Consider the following 13,108-nt stretch of genomic DNA (forward strand, 5'->3'; position numbering starts at 1 on the left):
AGCTACGATATTTGCGTGAAGAATGGCTAAAGATCCCAGGCCAAAATCAGGGCTCATTAATTCCAAGCACCAATGGGTTAAGACTTTGCTTCATGCTAAAGATCTATCAACAAGATATTAATCTGTATCCTTTGCTTATTATTTGGTTTCTTTATGAAGTGGGTGCAGTTGAATAATGAGGAAAGTTTATAATTAAAGGTTTCTACTTACTTATGATGTTTCTATGATATTATATATATTCAATCTAATTTCACCTTGAGTGATTTCGAGAATATATTTAAAGTTATAGTACTTACATTAGAATAACTGCTAATAACTTTCCCGATTGCAGAAAAAAAAACATATTTTTCATTGAGTCCCATGTATTTTCCTTTAATTCTTAACGGAAAATAGTAAAATTTTCATTTCAACTTTGGTGGCCCATAATTATGAACAAAAACCCTGCACTGGGAAATATTTCACATGTATACTAAGCAAGCCAGAGTCTACCTCAATGGTAAATTAAGTCCAGAGAGGATAAGTTCTGTAGAACGTTGAGAAGGATGAAAAAGAAGTCATTTCCAATTATTTAAAACAAGTATATTTATTTATTTATTACTTCAAAGCACAGTATTAATTTTATACAAAATCCATAAAAAAACACCGGTCAAATATTTTACACTATTTACATATGTCCAAATAACAATAAAAATAAACACTACCTTAGTAAACTATACAAATTAATATTATGTTTCGACTCTATTTTCTCTCTTTATAAGACATAGTTTCCATCCAGATATTGGCACACACCATTCCTGCAGATTTGAACTTCAGATAATATGAAGCAGAATCCGTAAAGCTGGTTACAAAAGTTCTAGTTCTTAGATGACAATTCAAACTAAAATTTCTGACGCTACAGCTCGTACAGGACTATCCAACTAAGTGAGTCCAACTAACTTGTTATATCTCCAACAGGAACCGGTTGTAATCGGAGAATGCCAGGTTAAATTCTAGCCCCAAACCAAGATGTGCAGACAGCACCAGTATAAGTTCTGATCCCAATCTGAGATAATTAAGTTCGGTGTCCTATGACGGCAAGGTAAAAAAGTTCCCGGTGTACAGGGATGGCGTGAATATAATTTATACGTCAAGTGTCAACCTTGATATACCAAATGGTTTTGTTTACATGGCTTTTGAAAGTAAACGTGTGTGTTTCGTTAAAATGGATATACCGAAAGATCGAGCCGTCATAAAATTATTTTGGACAGTTTATCACTAAAGAAATTCATCCAAAGTTGATGAAGGTACGAATCTACTCCTCCATTTTCAACAGTTAAGGAATGGGCGGCTGAATTTAAGCGTAGCTATACTTGGTACTGGACGATCGGCGATTAAAGATGTATGAAATAGCTGACCCTATAGGCATATCAGAAAGAAAAGAGTATGGTACATTTTACATGAAGAATTAAATATGAGAAAGCGTTGTGAAAGATGGGTCCCACATCTGTTGAATGCTGAACAAAAACAAATGCGAAAACTAATTTTTCAACAATGTCTGGGCAACTGATTTTGTACGTAAATTTGTTACTGTGGATGAGACGTGGGCATACTGTCTATACGCCAAAACCAAAACGTAATCAAAGTAGTGTGTGAAAACAGGTGACCAAAAAAGTTTCCAGAAAGATTATAGGTAATGTTTTTTTACGATGCAAAAGGGATTCTTTTTATTGATTACCTTGCAAAGCGTACAATAATAACTAGCATATACTATCTAAGTCTTCTAGGTTAAGTGGATGAAAAAAATACGAACGAAAAGAATAATCTTTCATCGAGAAAATGCACCTGTCCACCAAGGTGCTTTGGCATCCAGGAAGCTCATGGATCTGATGTACGAATTCTTTGGAACATCCACCCTATTCACCACACTTGCTACCCTCTGATTTCCACCTATCCCCACATCTAAAGAAATTTGTGGCTAGAAAACGTTTTGAGTCCACGGTAGCCATAGATGGGTATTTCGCAGACTTTTCAGAATCACAATTCAAGGACGGAACCTACACACTGAAAAGACATTGGACAAAGTGCATTTACCTAAAAAGGTATAGTGCAAAAGGAAGCACATCACTTACTTAAAATCACAATCTGTCACTCCTGCGCCGAGAATTTTTCATCTTGTCTTCGTAGCTGCTTTTTATATCGCGTCCAACTGCTACGTTGACATGGCCTGGCCACCACTTTCGTCCTTGTTCTTGGTCATCGATGTCAGAATCAGGTGAGTCATGGAAATTAGTCAACAGGAAAGTTGTTTGTAAGAGAAGGCTCGCTAAGCGATAATAGAGGAAAGATTTTTGATTTGATTCTAGCGTTCCTTTCAGCAGCGAGACTATATGAAACGTGAACCTACACCTTAACGTAAAATTTGAACAACATGAGCTCCCACCAGGAATCAAACCCTGGCCCCCAATGCCAAAGGGCGCGTATAATCGATGAAAGACGAAGATAAAATGAATACTAATCTTTTTTGTATTCCTAGAACCTGAAATGGTTGCCAATATTTCGGATACATAAACGAGAACGCATTTTCAAGGAACGTAAAGGTTTAAAAACATATTATGCAGTAAAATCTTCACACGCTTGTAACTTCAATATCAGTGGACAATTTAATTTCTATATAAAGTAAAGCAATTTTACGACGTATTTTTGAACAACTAACTATTATGAGAGCTTTACAATACTAATCACTCCGCCATAAAATTACGTTATGTGCAAAGTGCACTTTTAAACAATTAGTATCCAATTTCATTTTTTTTTTCAGGTATATATACTGTATAAGAATTAATATCTACTGGCACTCCTTTTGATATGGTCTTCGACGTGGTCGCAACCAATATTGAATATATTGGTTATTGTTGTCATCTTTGTGTCCTTTTTCTATGGTTCCAATATAGTTCGTTTTATTTCAGATATTCCCTGTTGTTGTTGTATTTACAAGCCAATTTAAATTAAGCAAAAAGACTCTTTGCGAATCTTGACCTGTGATTACAACATCGAAAATGAAATATTTAGCTATGAAGCTACGGGGATGTAGGGCTGCCCGGGTTTGAAATACAGTCTACGAGCTTGAATATTAAATTACCTGTCCGCGGTGATTCAATAGAAGAGCGTTCATCTCTAGTGCATGGAGTCCCTAGTTCGATCCCAGCTCGCATCAAGTGGGCTTTGTGGTAAACGAACACTACGTGCTGGATTTTCTGGAGTTTTGGCGTTTCCTCTCACTTTGTTAATTCATTTCTCATTATCACCGTCCCCTTTGGTCTACACAGCATAAACATGGGACGTAAAACTTTTCATCAAATTACCCGTAATTATTAATTTATACCTTATAATACATGTTGTTAATTATTTACAAGAATTAAATTTTTATAACAACGTAAAGCTAGGTTTAAATTCTTCTTTATTGTTGTGCTTGTATTATCGAGTGTTTCCAACGCTATTTTCATTTAATGATTTCATACTTAAAATTAGTTACGATGGAAATGAGCTGTACAATGAGTTTTAATGAGTTTTCTGTTTTGAGGTAACTATTGTAAAATATTAAAAGTTCGTTTTTCGAGAAAGCGAATGTACTAAACTTGCTGAAAATAGTACAATAAAGTTATGGTATACCAGTCAGTAATATACATTTCGAACAGGTGTTTACTATAATGGAAATCTTCATGGTTAAATAACAGACACAGTATGTTAACGGATTTTATAATGGCCAGAATTTGTGTACAGTTGAACTGCAGAGAATCTCTCAAAATTTCTTCAAAATGGTCCTTGAAAATAAGACTCTTCTATACGCAGCGAGGAATTAAATAAATAAAATAAAAATATAAAAAGAGGTAGGCTTCTTGATCATTAATGTTTTGTGTTATTTTCATTTAGTTTATTATAGTGTATGTTTGGTTAATAGTATTGGTAGTAGTGTTAGTATTTAGTAATATTGGTTATAACTATTTGAAATACATAAATCTTCAGTATTAAATTTGTTGCTTCCAATCACACAAATGCAGCTAGTCTTGGCTTGCCTTCGGTTTATCTTTGGTTCAATCTGGCAACTCTACGGAAAGATTATAAGATTTATTGATTGGTATTTATGCACTTTCTCAGTAATGAGGCAAAATATAGGGCGAGACCTACAGTTTAAAGTGGGATCTCAACCACTGCAGGGAAGGGAAACACGGTGACTCAGTGGTAGAGGGGTCCCTGGTTCGATCCCCGGCCCAGTAAGTTTGTGGTGGACAACATCGTGACCGTGGGATTTCTCGGGGTACTCCCACTTCTTACCACTTCCTCATTCCACCAATTCTACCATAATCATTCACTTGCTTTAATCATCGTCTCTCAGCTTAAAGGGCATAAACGTGGAACGTTAAACTCAAAGATTTCATTTCATTTTTTTCAATCACTGTAGTGCGTTTGACGTTTTCCCACCACGAATTGAATTCGACAACTGGTGTATCAAAGGCATGAGCATTAACCACTAGGTCAGCTAGGAACCCAAGAGAGTGGAGAAATAAGTGCTCATAAACAGCCGCAGAAAGATTAGTTTTGTAGTCCTGATTCACACTGAAATCTACTAAGTCTTTAATTTCTGATTAACATCTATGAAAATCATGAAATTAAGGGACATATACCCAAGTACGTGTTATAAGGTTCCGAGACGATGCCAACTCTGATAAAAACACAAATCACAGGTTCGAAACGGAACAAAGCAAATCAGTTCGAGATATACTATACAAATATTCAATACGTTTTGCTGAACTGCTTGGCAATCAAATACAAAAGTACTCAGAAAAAGCAGTAAACGAAAAGAGTAATCGCATTTCCAGTTATTGCATTATTTCTTCGTATCCTTCAATGCGCCGCTCAAGTCAAATTTGGAAGACTGAGAATTAGACGGATAAAAAATTCTGAGAAATAATTTTATAAAGTAGAATCTGTTGTAACCAACCATACTAATTCTTTAAACTTAGGAAGTTACCTATTTGAATTTTTGTATTTTAACTTGTTTTTAAATTTCTTTGGGTTAATACCATACGCTTTAAGTCTTTCCTCAGACAAATCGGGTTCGCTTTTATTCCGATTATTTTTGCTTTCCTGTGTCTTCTTGGAATTGAAATTAGAACTACCGTCTTTCCTCTTGATAAACTGGTTATTTTTCACGTTTTCTGTGTAATTGTTTGATTCATTATGTGAAAGTTTCTTATGTTTTTTCTTCTTCTTTTTAACCGGTTTAGAGTCTGACACATGGAGTTCATTCTTTACGTTGGATTCCCTGTTCACATTTAAACACTCGCCATTGATATCACTTTCACTTACTACACTATCTTGCTTCAATTTCTTCTTCTTCTTCTTTTTCGCTGGACTTTCGCCTGATGAAGTTGCCGTTTGGTTTTCTGTATGTGTTGGAAATGTTTCATCATTCCCTTCAACTGAATGTTCATTATTTTCTTGCTGCTGAGCACTTGTCAAGGCTCCTACGCTTTCATTCTCTGTATGCTTTCTTTTCCTCTTCTTTGCTTTTTTCCTTTTCTGTTCTTGTTCCTCCAAAAGTGCTTCTTCTGAATTTCTACAAGACAAGAAAGCAGTATGATTATTTCTGTACCTGCAATATGTTTTAAGAGGAAGGAAGAACACATTTTGAGGAGATGACTAAATGGCGGTGGAGAAGAACCACAGAAGAGGGAAGGAACTTTTGGAAGCTTGGCAGATATCCATTCAAGAAGACAGTTTCAATCTAGCGTTCCTTTCAGCAGTGGGGCTATATGAGACATAGGCCTACATTTTAACGTGGGATTCGAACCCCATGAGCTCCCGTCGGGATGGCAAACACTGTTATCAGCATGGGTGAATAAGTGATATTGCCAGCGAAGGCTACAAGCAAAAGAGAGGAAATCTCTGTGTGTCTCACAAAAGAAAGGAAATTATCTCTTCAAGACAAGAGAATGAGAAACGAGGTGCTTTCAATTATAATTACTAAAATCTGTGAACGGATTCGAGACAATCGTTATTTCTTTCTCAGTACATCTAAAGAAAGTCTATTTCTACATAAAAGATATGATACTTATAATCAGGGTTTGAAAAAACCCGGGTATTTTTGAAAAAACCCAACCCACCTGGGCCCATGTGGGTTTTTTCGGGTATTTTCGGGTTTAATTGGGTTTTTTCGAAATATTTCAATCTCTTTGGGGTAAAAATATTAAAATATGATTTACATTTCATGTGTGTCGTTGTCAGAACTTGCAACAACTTTCTATTCACTGTTGTTTTGAAAAAATTGCCGCCATTTTGAAATTTTATATTGGATTTCCGAAAAAATCTATACAGCAAATTTAGAATGTCTTGTGCTTCTACCCTCAAAATATCAACTTTAAAAGTCCGAAAATTGCACATTGTAGCATGGATACCCGCTATTTTAAAAAATGGCCGCCATCTTGAAACTTTAGGCCGCCAAAATATGTACAGCTAATTTAGTCTCTCGTGCTTCTACTTTGAAAATTTTAACTTGAAAGACCTAAAGTTGCGCTTTGTAGCGTGGATATCAGCAGCGGCGGAAATTTGTCTTCAACATTGGGGGGACGGGTAAGACGGTGTATATACATGGTGGTAGGTAACTCCACCGACAAACTTTGGGAGATGATTCCTTATATGAAACGAAAGATAAAAGTTCTGATAAACATAGGTCGAGAAACGTCTCCTTTCAAAGTTATGAACCGCCGAAAAGTCGAAAAATCATGTTTCGAAAGCTCTGCCTTAGAAACTATAGGACCTATCCCAAGCGGTTTAAGGAATTACACAGGAACTAGTATGCGATCTATCTAAATATCCATGTTTTAACATCCTCCGTTATCGGCGAAACGAACGCGCCATTAGTACTTAAAGGATCCTTTGTAATTCCTTAAACTGCTTGGGATCGGTCGTGTAGTTTCTAAGACAGAGCGTTTCGAAACGTGAATTTTCGGCGACTCATAACTCTGAAAGGAGACGTTTTTCATCCCATGTTTATTACAACTTTTTTCTTTGATTTCATATAAGGAATCGCCTCCCAAAGTTTGTCGGTGGAGTTACCTACCACCCTATATATATATATATATATATATGCGATGTACAAAATATTTACGAGGGCGAAAAACAATGCTGAGGAGGATTACCCATGTCGGTCCCGGCGTCCTCCACAGGGGACATAAAATACGACGATATTATTATTGCTTTACAACTTTAAAATCAGACTGGCAAAATTGAAAACTGTTTACAAGGGATGATCCAAATATGATCATTTCCTGTAAACAGTTTTCAATGTTGCCAGTCTGACTTTAAAGTTGTAAAACAATAATAATATCGTCTATTTTGTCCCCTTTGTGGGACTCCGGGACAACATGGGTAGGGGATCAGAGTTGTCTTCAACACTGGGAGACGGTCAGATTTGAGGCTTATTCTGGGAGGTGTCAATTTCATCTCACTTTCCTTTGTGACAGTTGGACATAAATCATCACATTTCTTCCTAAAAGACACATTTCCAATCGGATTATTGAGGGGGACAGTTCCAAGATTGTAGGGGGTATGTTCCCATCATCCCCCCGGGATTTTCGCCAGTGGATATCAGCTATTTTTAAAAAAAGCGCGCCATTTTATAATTTTACGTTAGTATGCTGCCAAAATCTAAACAGAAAATTTAGTGTGTCTCTGGTTTGTATCCTGAAAATTTAAAAGACCGAAAGTTGAACACTGTGTGGTAAAGGCAGACAAACTAACAAATGTAGATCGAGTCATCCTAGGATCTTCAGTGACGTTCACCAAATATGAATACCAAATAGCTATATTAATTTAAAACAAAGACATAATTCATCAAAATGTCTTAAATATTCTATTTTTCTATGTCTATTTTGTTTATTTTTCAACATAAAATAAATGGTCTTATTGTTGAAGTTCACTTTCGATCCTTTGCGTTCAATTGCGGGAATTTCCCGAACACTTCTCTCACGACGGGTTTTCCCTGAAAATGCAGCTTGCTTCACTGTACATCGAAACTTCCATTAATACTGAAGTTTGAATGCAGCACTTGAAATAGTAAGCATTACGTAGTCTTCGGAGCTCCGAGCATTAAGCTTCTTAATTTTGACAAAAATTTTTACGTTATTGCTAGTGTTGATTCTACAGAATGCTTATCTGAAGGCTAGCAACAAATGACTGAACTTAACTGTTGTTGGAAAACCAAATTTTACTGAATACTTCTGTTACCATCAAAGGTAAGAAATAATATTAATAGTTTTACTAATGTATTTACATATTTACTGTTAGTACCGGCACCTATGACCTTAAACCCGTCAACGTATGAGGGATAACGTCCCTCGGCGGCGCCGAATCAGGAAACACACTATTCACGGAAAGTATTTTCTAAAATATACAATCGCTTACTTTACTTCAAATAGGCTATAAGCATAATCCGCACATTAATTTGTTCTACAATTATCTCAAGCTAAGGTGAGGTTATTTATTTATTTATTCAGTGCATTTAGAGCTTAATAAAGGTCTTATGTTGAATATTGTTGTCTATCTTAACATGAAAGCGTATAATTCGCCCAAAGAAAGTTTAAAATCTGATAAAAATAACTTTCAATGTGATCACCTTAGTTATACCAATAATACACTAACAAAAAAGTCAAAAACCCAGGTGGGTTTTAAGATGGGTTTTTTCAGGTGGGTCCAACCCGAAAAAGCCCGGTGGGTTTTTTCGGGCTGGGCCCACTTGGGCGAACCCTGCTTATAATTCAATAGTATGATCGGTACCGCAGCCTGCTCTTCAATTGTTCATCACTTAGAAGTATTGGAGTTTATACCGAAAAGTTTAATTCTGCAGAACAGTAACAAGCTGGCTCATTGTTTTTATTCACAGCTCTTGTTACACAGCAACACAGTAGGTACGTAGGTACTTACGCGCACGCGCGCAATATATATATATATATATATATATATATATATATATTAGGGTGTCCCTTATTTCGGGTAATTTCGTGTTGCGATACGCATACCCCCCAAATGTATTCTATGTGACCATAAACACGCATTAGTGAAATAGCAGCTTTCTACGAGAACGTTAACTCGTGCCGACTTGACAACAAAGGCACGAAATGACGTTTCTACAATTATAATATAATTTAAAATTTCCAACCGTGGTAACGGAGAAACTAAACGAGACAGAGAAACGAAACTTTGCACGAAGCAACTAGAGAAAGGGCGACATCTGCTTGTGTATTGACAAATAGCATCGGCTTAACAGCGTTGCCAACCCAGGAGAAAGTTGTGTTTATGTAAATGGAATGACCTAAATTGAATATCATCATTGGAATCACCCGTCACGTATGAGCCTCATGACGATGCCCCTGAGAGATCACACTACCCGGGGAATTGGTAAGGAAGCGGCCTGGGACCATTACGTTAGGTACCATCAGCATATGGCTGGTGTGAATGAGAAAAACCCGAGAAAATCTCATTCAGCATGGCTGGCCTCAATAAGTTTTTCATACTTTTTCGACAGTGTCCCCATCGGGAATCGAATCCGGGACCTCTCGCACCAAAAGCGAGAGTGTCAGCGACTACCCTAGCCGGGCCACGAATTTAGAAGTGTTATGGACAGTTATATAAATTATAGGATTCTATTAAACTGACAAAAAAATTTTGAATTCAGGTAAGGTGCAAAATACACACAAGTTTAAGAAGAATCACCAGGATTTGTATCGGTTCTTCATATCAAATGAAGTGGTATAGCTTAGCTCACGAATCTCTGCCGCGGTTGAAGGCAAAAAAGAATTAGAATCGCGGCAGAGACTCGTAAGCTAAGCTCTACTAACAAGTTGGCATTGTACAGATATATAACCCACATGCATTTTTAAACGGACAAGGAAATTTAAAGACAGTAATTTAAGATCCACTAACATTATTTCTACAATGGAGGAAACTTATCAGAAAATGTTCTACAAGCAATGTGATGTCCTAAGAAACGCGCAACAGGGATGACAATAAAATTGGTCGTTGAGACGTAAGCGTGAAATTGTTCTATGTGTGTTTTGGTAATACATTTTTCTCCTGATTAGGTTCAGTAGTAATCCAAGGAAAGTTAAGTGTGCAAAAAGAGGGGCTGCAGTTAGGAACGCATAGAGGTGAGGAAATGGGATGGTCACTGGAAAGAATGAAAAGGCAAGTCAAGAAAGAGAAAAGATTACCTACAATTTAAATGAAATTGAAAATAATGAGTACTTACTCCTGAAACAAACTAGGAAAAAATTTCCTCTTGAGATCTTCCCGTGATCCCTTTTTTCTATAGGCTTCCACATCGTATTTTTCCATGTTCTCTGGTCTATGCTGACATGTTTTTTTCAAAGAGCACCATCGATTAAGTTCTTTGTCTTTAGCAGATAAAATCTGAAAAGAAACAGTTAAATTCATTGAGATTATGAACAATAATATAGTTTTACCATAAAATCTATACCTTAAACTCAATTTGAATTACGTACCTATCGAAATACACGTTTCATAATGGAATTATAAAGCTGCAGTTTAACTCATTACATATAAACTACTTATAGCGTAAATATTGTAAAAAAAATCTTAAGACACTCATCTTAAGCATCCGCTGAACAAAACAGTTACATACTGTTTCAATATTCATTATATTATTCAGCGGATGCTTAAGAGTGTTTTTACTTATTCAATATGTCATACTGTGTCGCTAAGCAACTATACGAAAATCTGTTATTTATAGTTTTAACAATCACATCTTGTTGAATATATGATTGCAAATTTGATCTGGGAAAATCATGAAAAGAGTAAAGGAAGAGTGGCAAGAAGGTGATTTACTTTGATCCTATATTTGGAAAAACTCATTCAGAATAAGACATACCATTTTCAAGAAATGAGGTGAACACACAGTTTTGGGCGCCAGAGAGAAATTGAAATAACCACAAATTATAATCATAAAATTGTGTGAAATAATTAAGTTTCTTTAAAATAGTTCGTATATGAACACAGTACTAAACAAAAAATTTGTTAAATCAATAAACTTAGCAATAACTACTAAATTAGCTAACATTGAAAATCTTGCATCTAATCTGTTCTAAAAGTACGACTGAAACTTTTTATGTTGCATATGAGCAATGTAAGATGTCTGCAAATCCATTACAGACCTAGGACTTCCTAATACTCAGTTTACCGACATCCCAATTGACATTTGACAAGGAACTGAAGGGTATTAGGATAAGACTGCAAGTGAAAACTAAAAATACAATAAAATAGTTAAACGTGGCGACGATGAAAATTGGAGAAAAGAATACGTATATTGTGGTAGATCTGAATAGGCTAGAAGAGGACAAAAGTAAGAGTCTACATCTTTCATTTACGAAAACAGTAGTAGATTTAAATTACATAAGAGGACAAAATTTGACAATGTACTGAACTTATGGCTTGGGGGGAGGAGGGGGGAAGAGGACAAACATTCCTAGCACGGATACCTCAGTTAAGTTTTTTAAGGGGTATCAAAATATGATTGAGTGAGAAAATAACTCTAACTCACACCCTGACACTAACAACACAATTAACAAGTTGATTTGGGAATATATCTTTTATGCTTAATTGCAGTGGTTATACACTTTTGAATAACTGGCCACATAGAAACAAAACACACACACAAAAAGAAGAAGAAGAGAGGAACTTGAAGAAGAACTTGAAGAAGAAGAAGAACTTGATTTTCTCCCTTACGAACGTTCAGCGACCTACTTAAAGCGAAATGTATTAATGAAATCGTAAGGTATCAGGCTTTATTTACGTTTTACACAGGTTAACACTTAATAAAATTAATTACAATATTTATTTCTCTGTTAAATAAATGTTCTTTTGATTGCCTTGATGTTTCCCTTAAAATAAACTTTTATTTCATCACATGACACAGTTCCTAATCAGAGTTTACTATCCTATCATACGCTATTATTATGTATTAGGCAATTAAAAGAAATATATAATGTCATACAAATGATTTATATAGTGAATTACCTCTTCAATGCTTAAGCCAAAATCATTAGGCACCACCTTCCTGTATTTAAATCTGCATGGAAGATCACCAATTAAATCTTCAAAGTCCAACTTATAGTATTCATCAATGTATTCCTCAAATGTTTGATCGCTGGGATCGAACACTGGTTTCTTCATACTCACGGCTTCGGCAAACTTGGACTTCTTATATCGCTTCTTCTTTCCTTTTGTTGACTCAATAATTTCCTTACGATAATCTTGGGACGGATCATACTCACAGTCCATCTACAAACAGAAAAATAACAAGAATATCACAACAGTTAACATTTAGAGCATAAACAAAAAGTAAATATTGACGTAAAATTGTATGTTAAAGGTGGAGTAATTAAGAAATTGTGTATCATGAGTTACCTTACAAATACTCAACTCACCCTGTCTCCTTTATACTTTTACTTATTACGCACTCGTTAAACTATTATTAATGGTTTCTCTCTCCGCTGATCTAGTGGATAACGTGCATATCTTTGGTGTACAGGTTCCAGGTTCGATTTCCAGTGAGAGAGCATTCAACGCCATTACAGTGGTTCTGATTCCATCTTAAAGTGTAGACCCAAGTCTCATAGACCCTGAATGCTGAAAAGAAACGTTAGACTAACGAAAAACAACAATTATCAATTATCAAATTTTTGTTGCCTTCATTCTCAAAACACAGCAAAAGAGAAAGGAGTTTTGGGTCTTTCCAGCGTAAAAGTCTTAAGCCAATGCGCTTCTTTTCTCGTCGATGATGGCGGTGAAAGTGTCAATTAAATTATTCTAACCTGTGTCCAGATTATTACTCATATTGTAGGTAATTTTGATTATTTCTTCAAATGAAAATGGTTTAATGATTGATTGATTGATTGATCTATCTATCTATCTATCTATCTATCTATATTGTATTTTGTATCTCTTACATGGGAGTATCCTCGAGAAAATCTACGAACACAATCTTGTCCATCATAAATTTACTTGGCCGGGGGATCGAACCAGGGACCCCACACACCAGAGGTATGATAATAATAAT

At 35.7% G+C, this 13,108-nt stretch overlaps 1 protein-coding gene across 1 annotated transcript in view; it reads right to left on the bottom strand.

The window, feature by feature from the left end:
* Nucleotides 1–564: 564 nt before the first annotated feature.
* Nucleotides 565–13,108, bottom strand: part of LOC145673124 (protein KRI1 homolog) — a 43,538-nt gene continuing 30,994 nt past the window's right edge. Inside the window, exons 10-12 of the mRNA XM_081742509.1 lie at nt 12,067–12,330; nt 10,283–10,443; nt 565–5,593 (exon numbers count right to left, since the gene is read on the bottom strand). Of these exons, the coding sequence (XP_081598635.1) occupies nt 5,002–5,593; nt 10,283–10,443; nt 12,067–12,330 (1,017 nt within the window). The 3' untranslated portion in view covers nt 565–5,001. The remainder of the gene's footprint in view (nt 5,594–10,282; nt 10,444–12,066; nt 12,331–13,108) is intronic.

This window comes from Thermobia domestica, chromosome 16 (genome assembly GCF_964235325.1).
Source record: "Thermobia domestica chromosome 16, izTheDome1.hap1.1, whole genome shotgun sequence".
NCBI lineage: Eukaryota > Metazoa > Arthropoda > Insecta > Zygentoma > Lepismatidae > Thermobia > Thermobia domestica.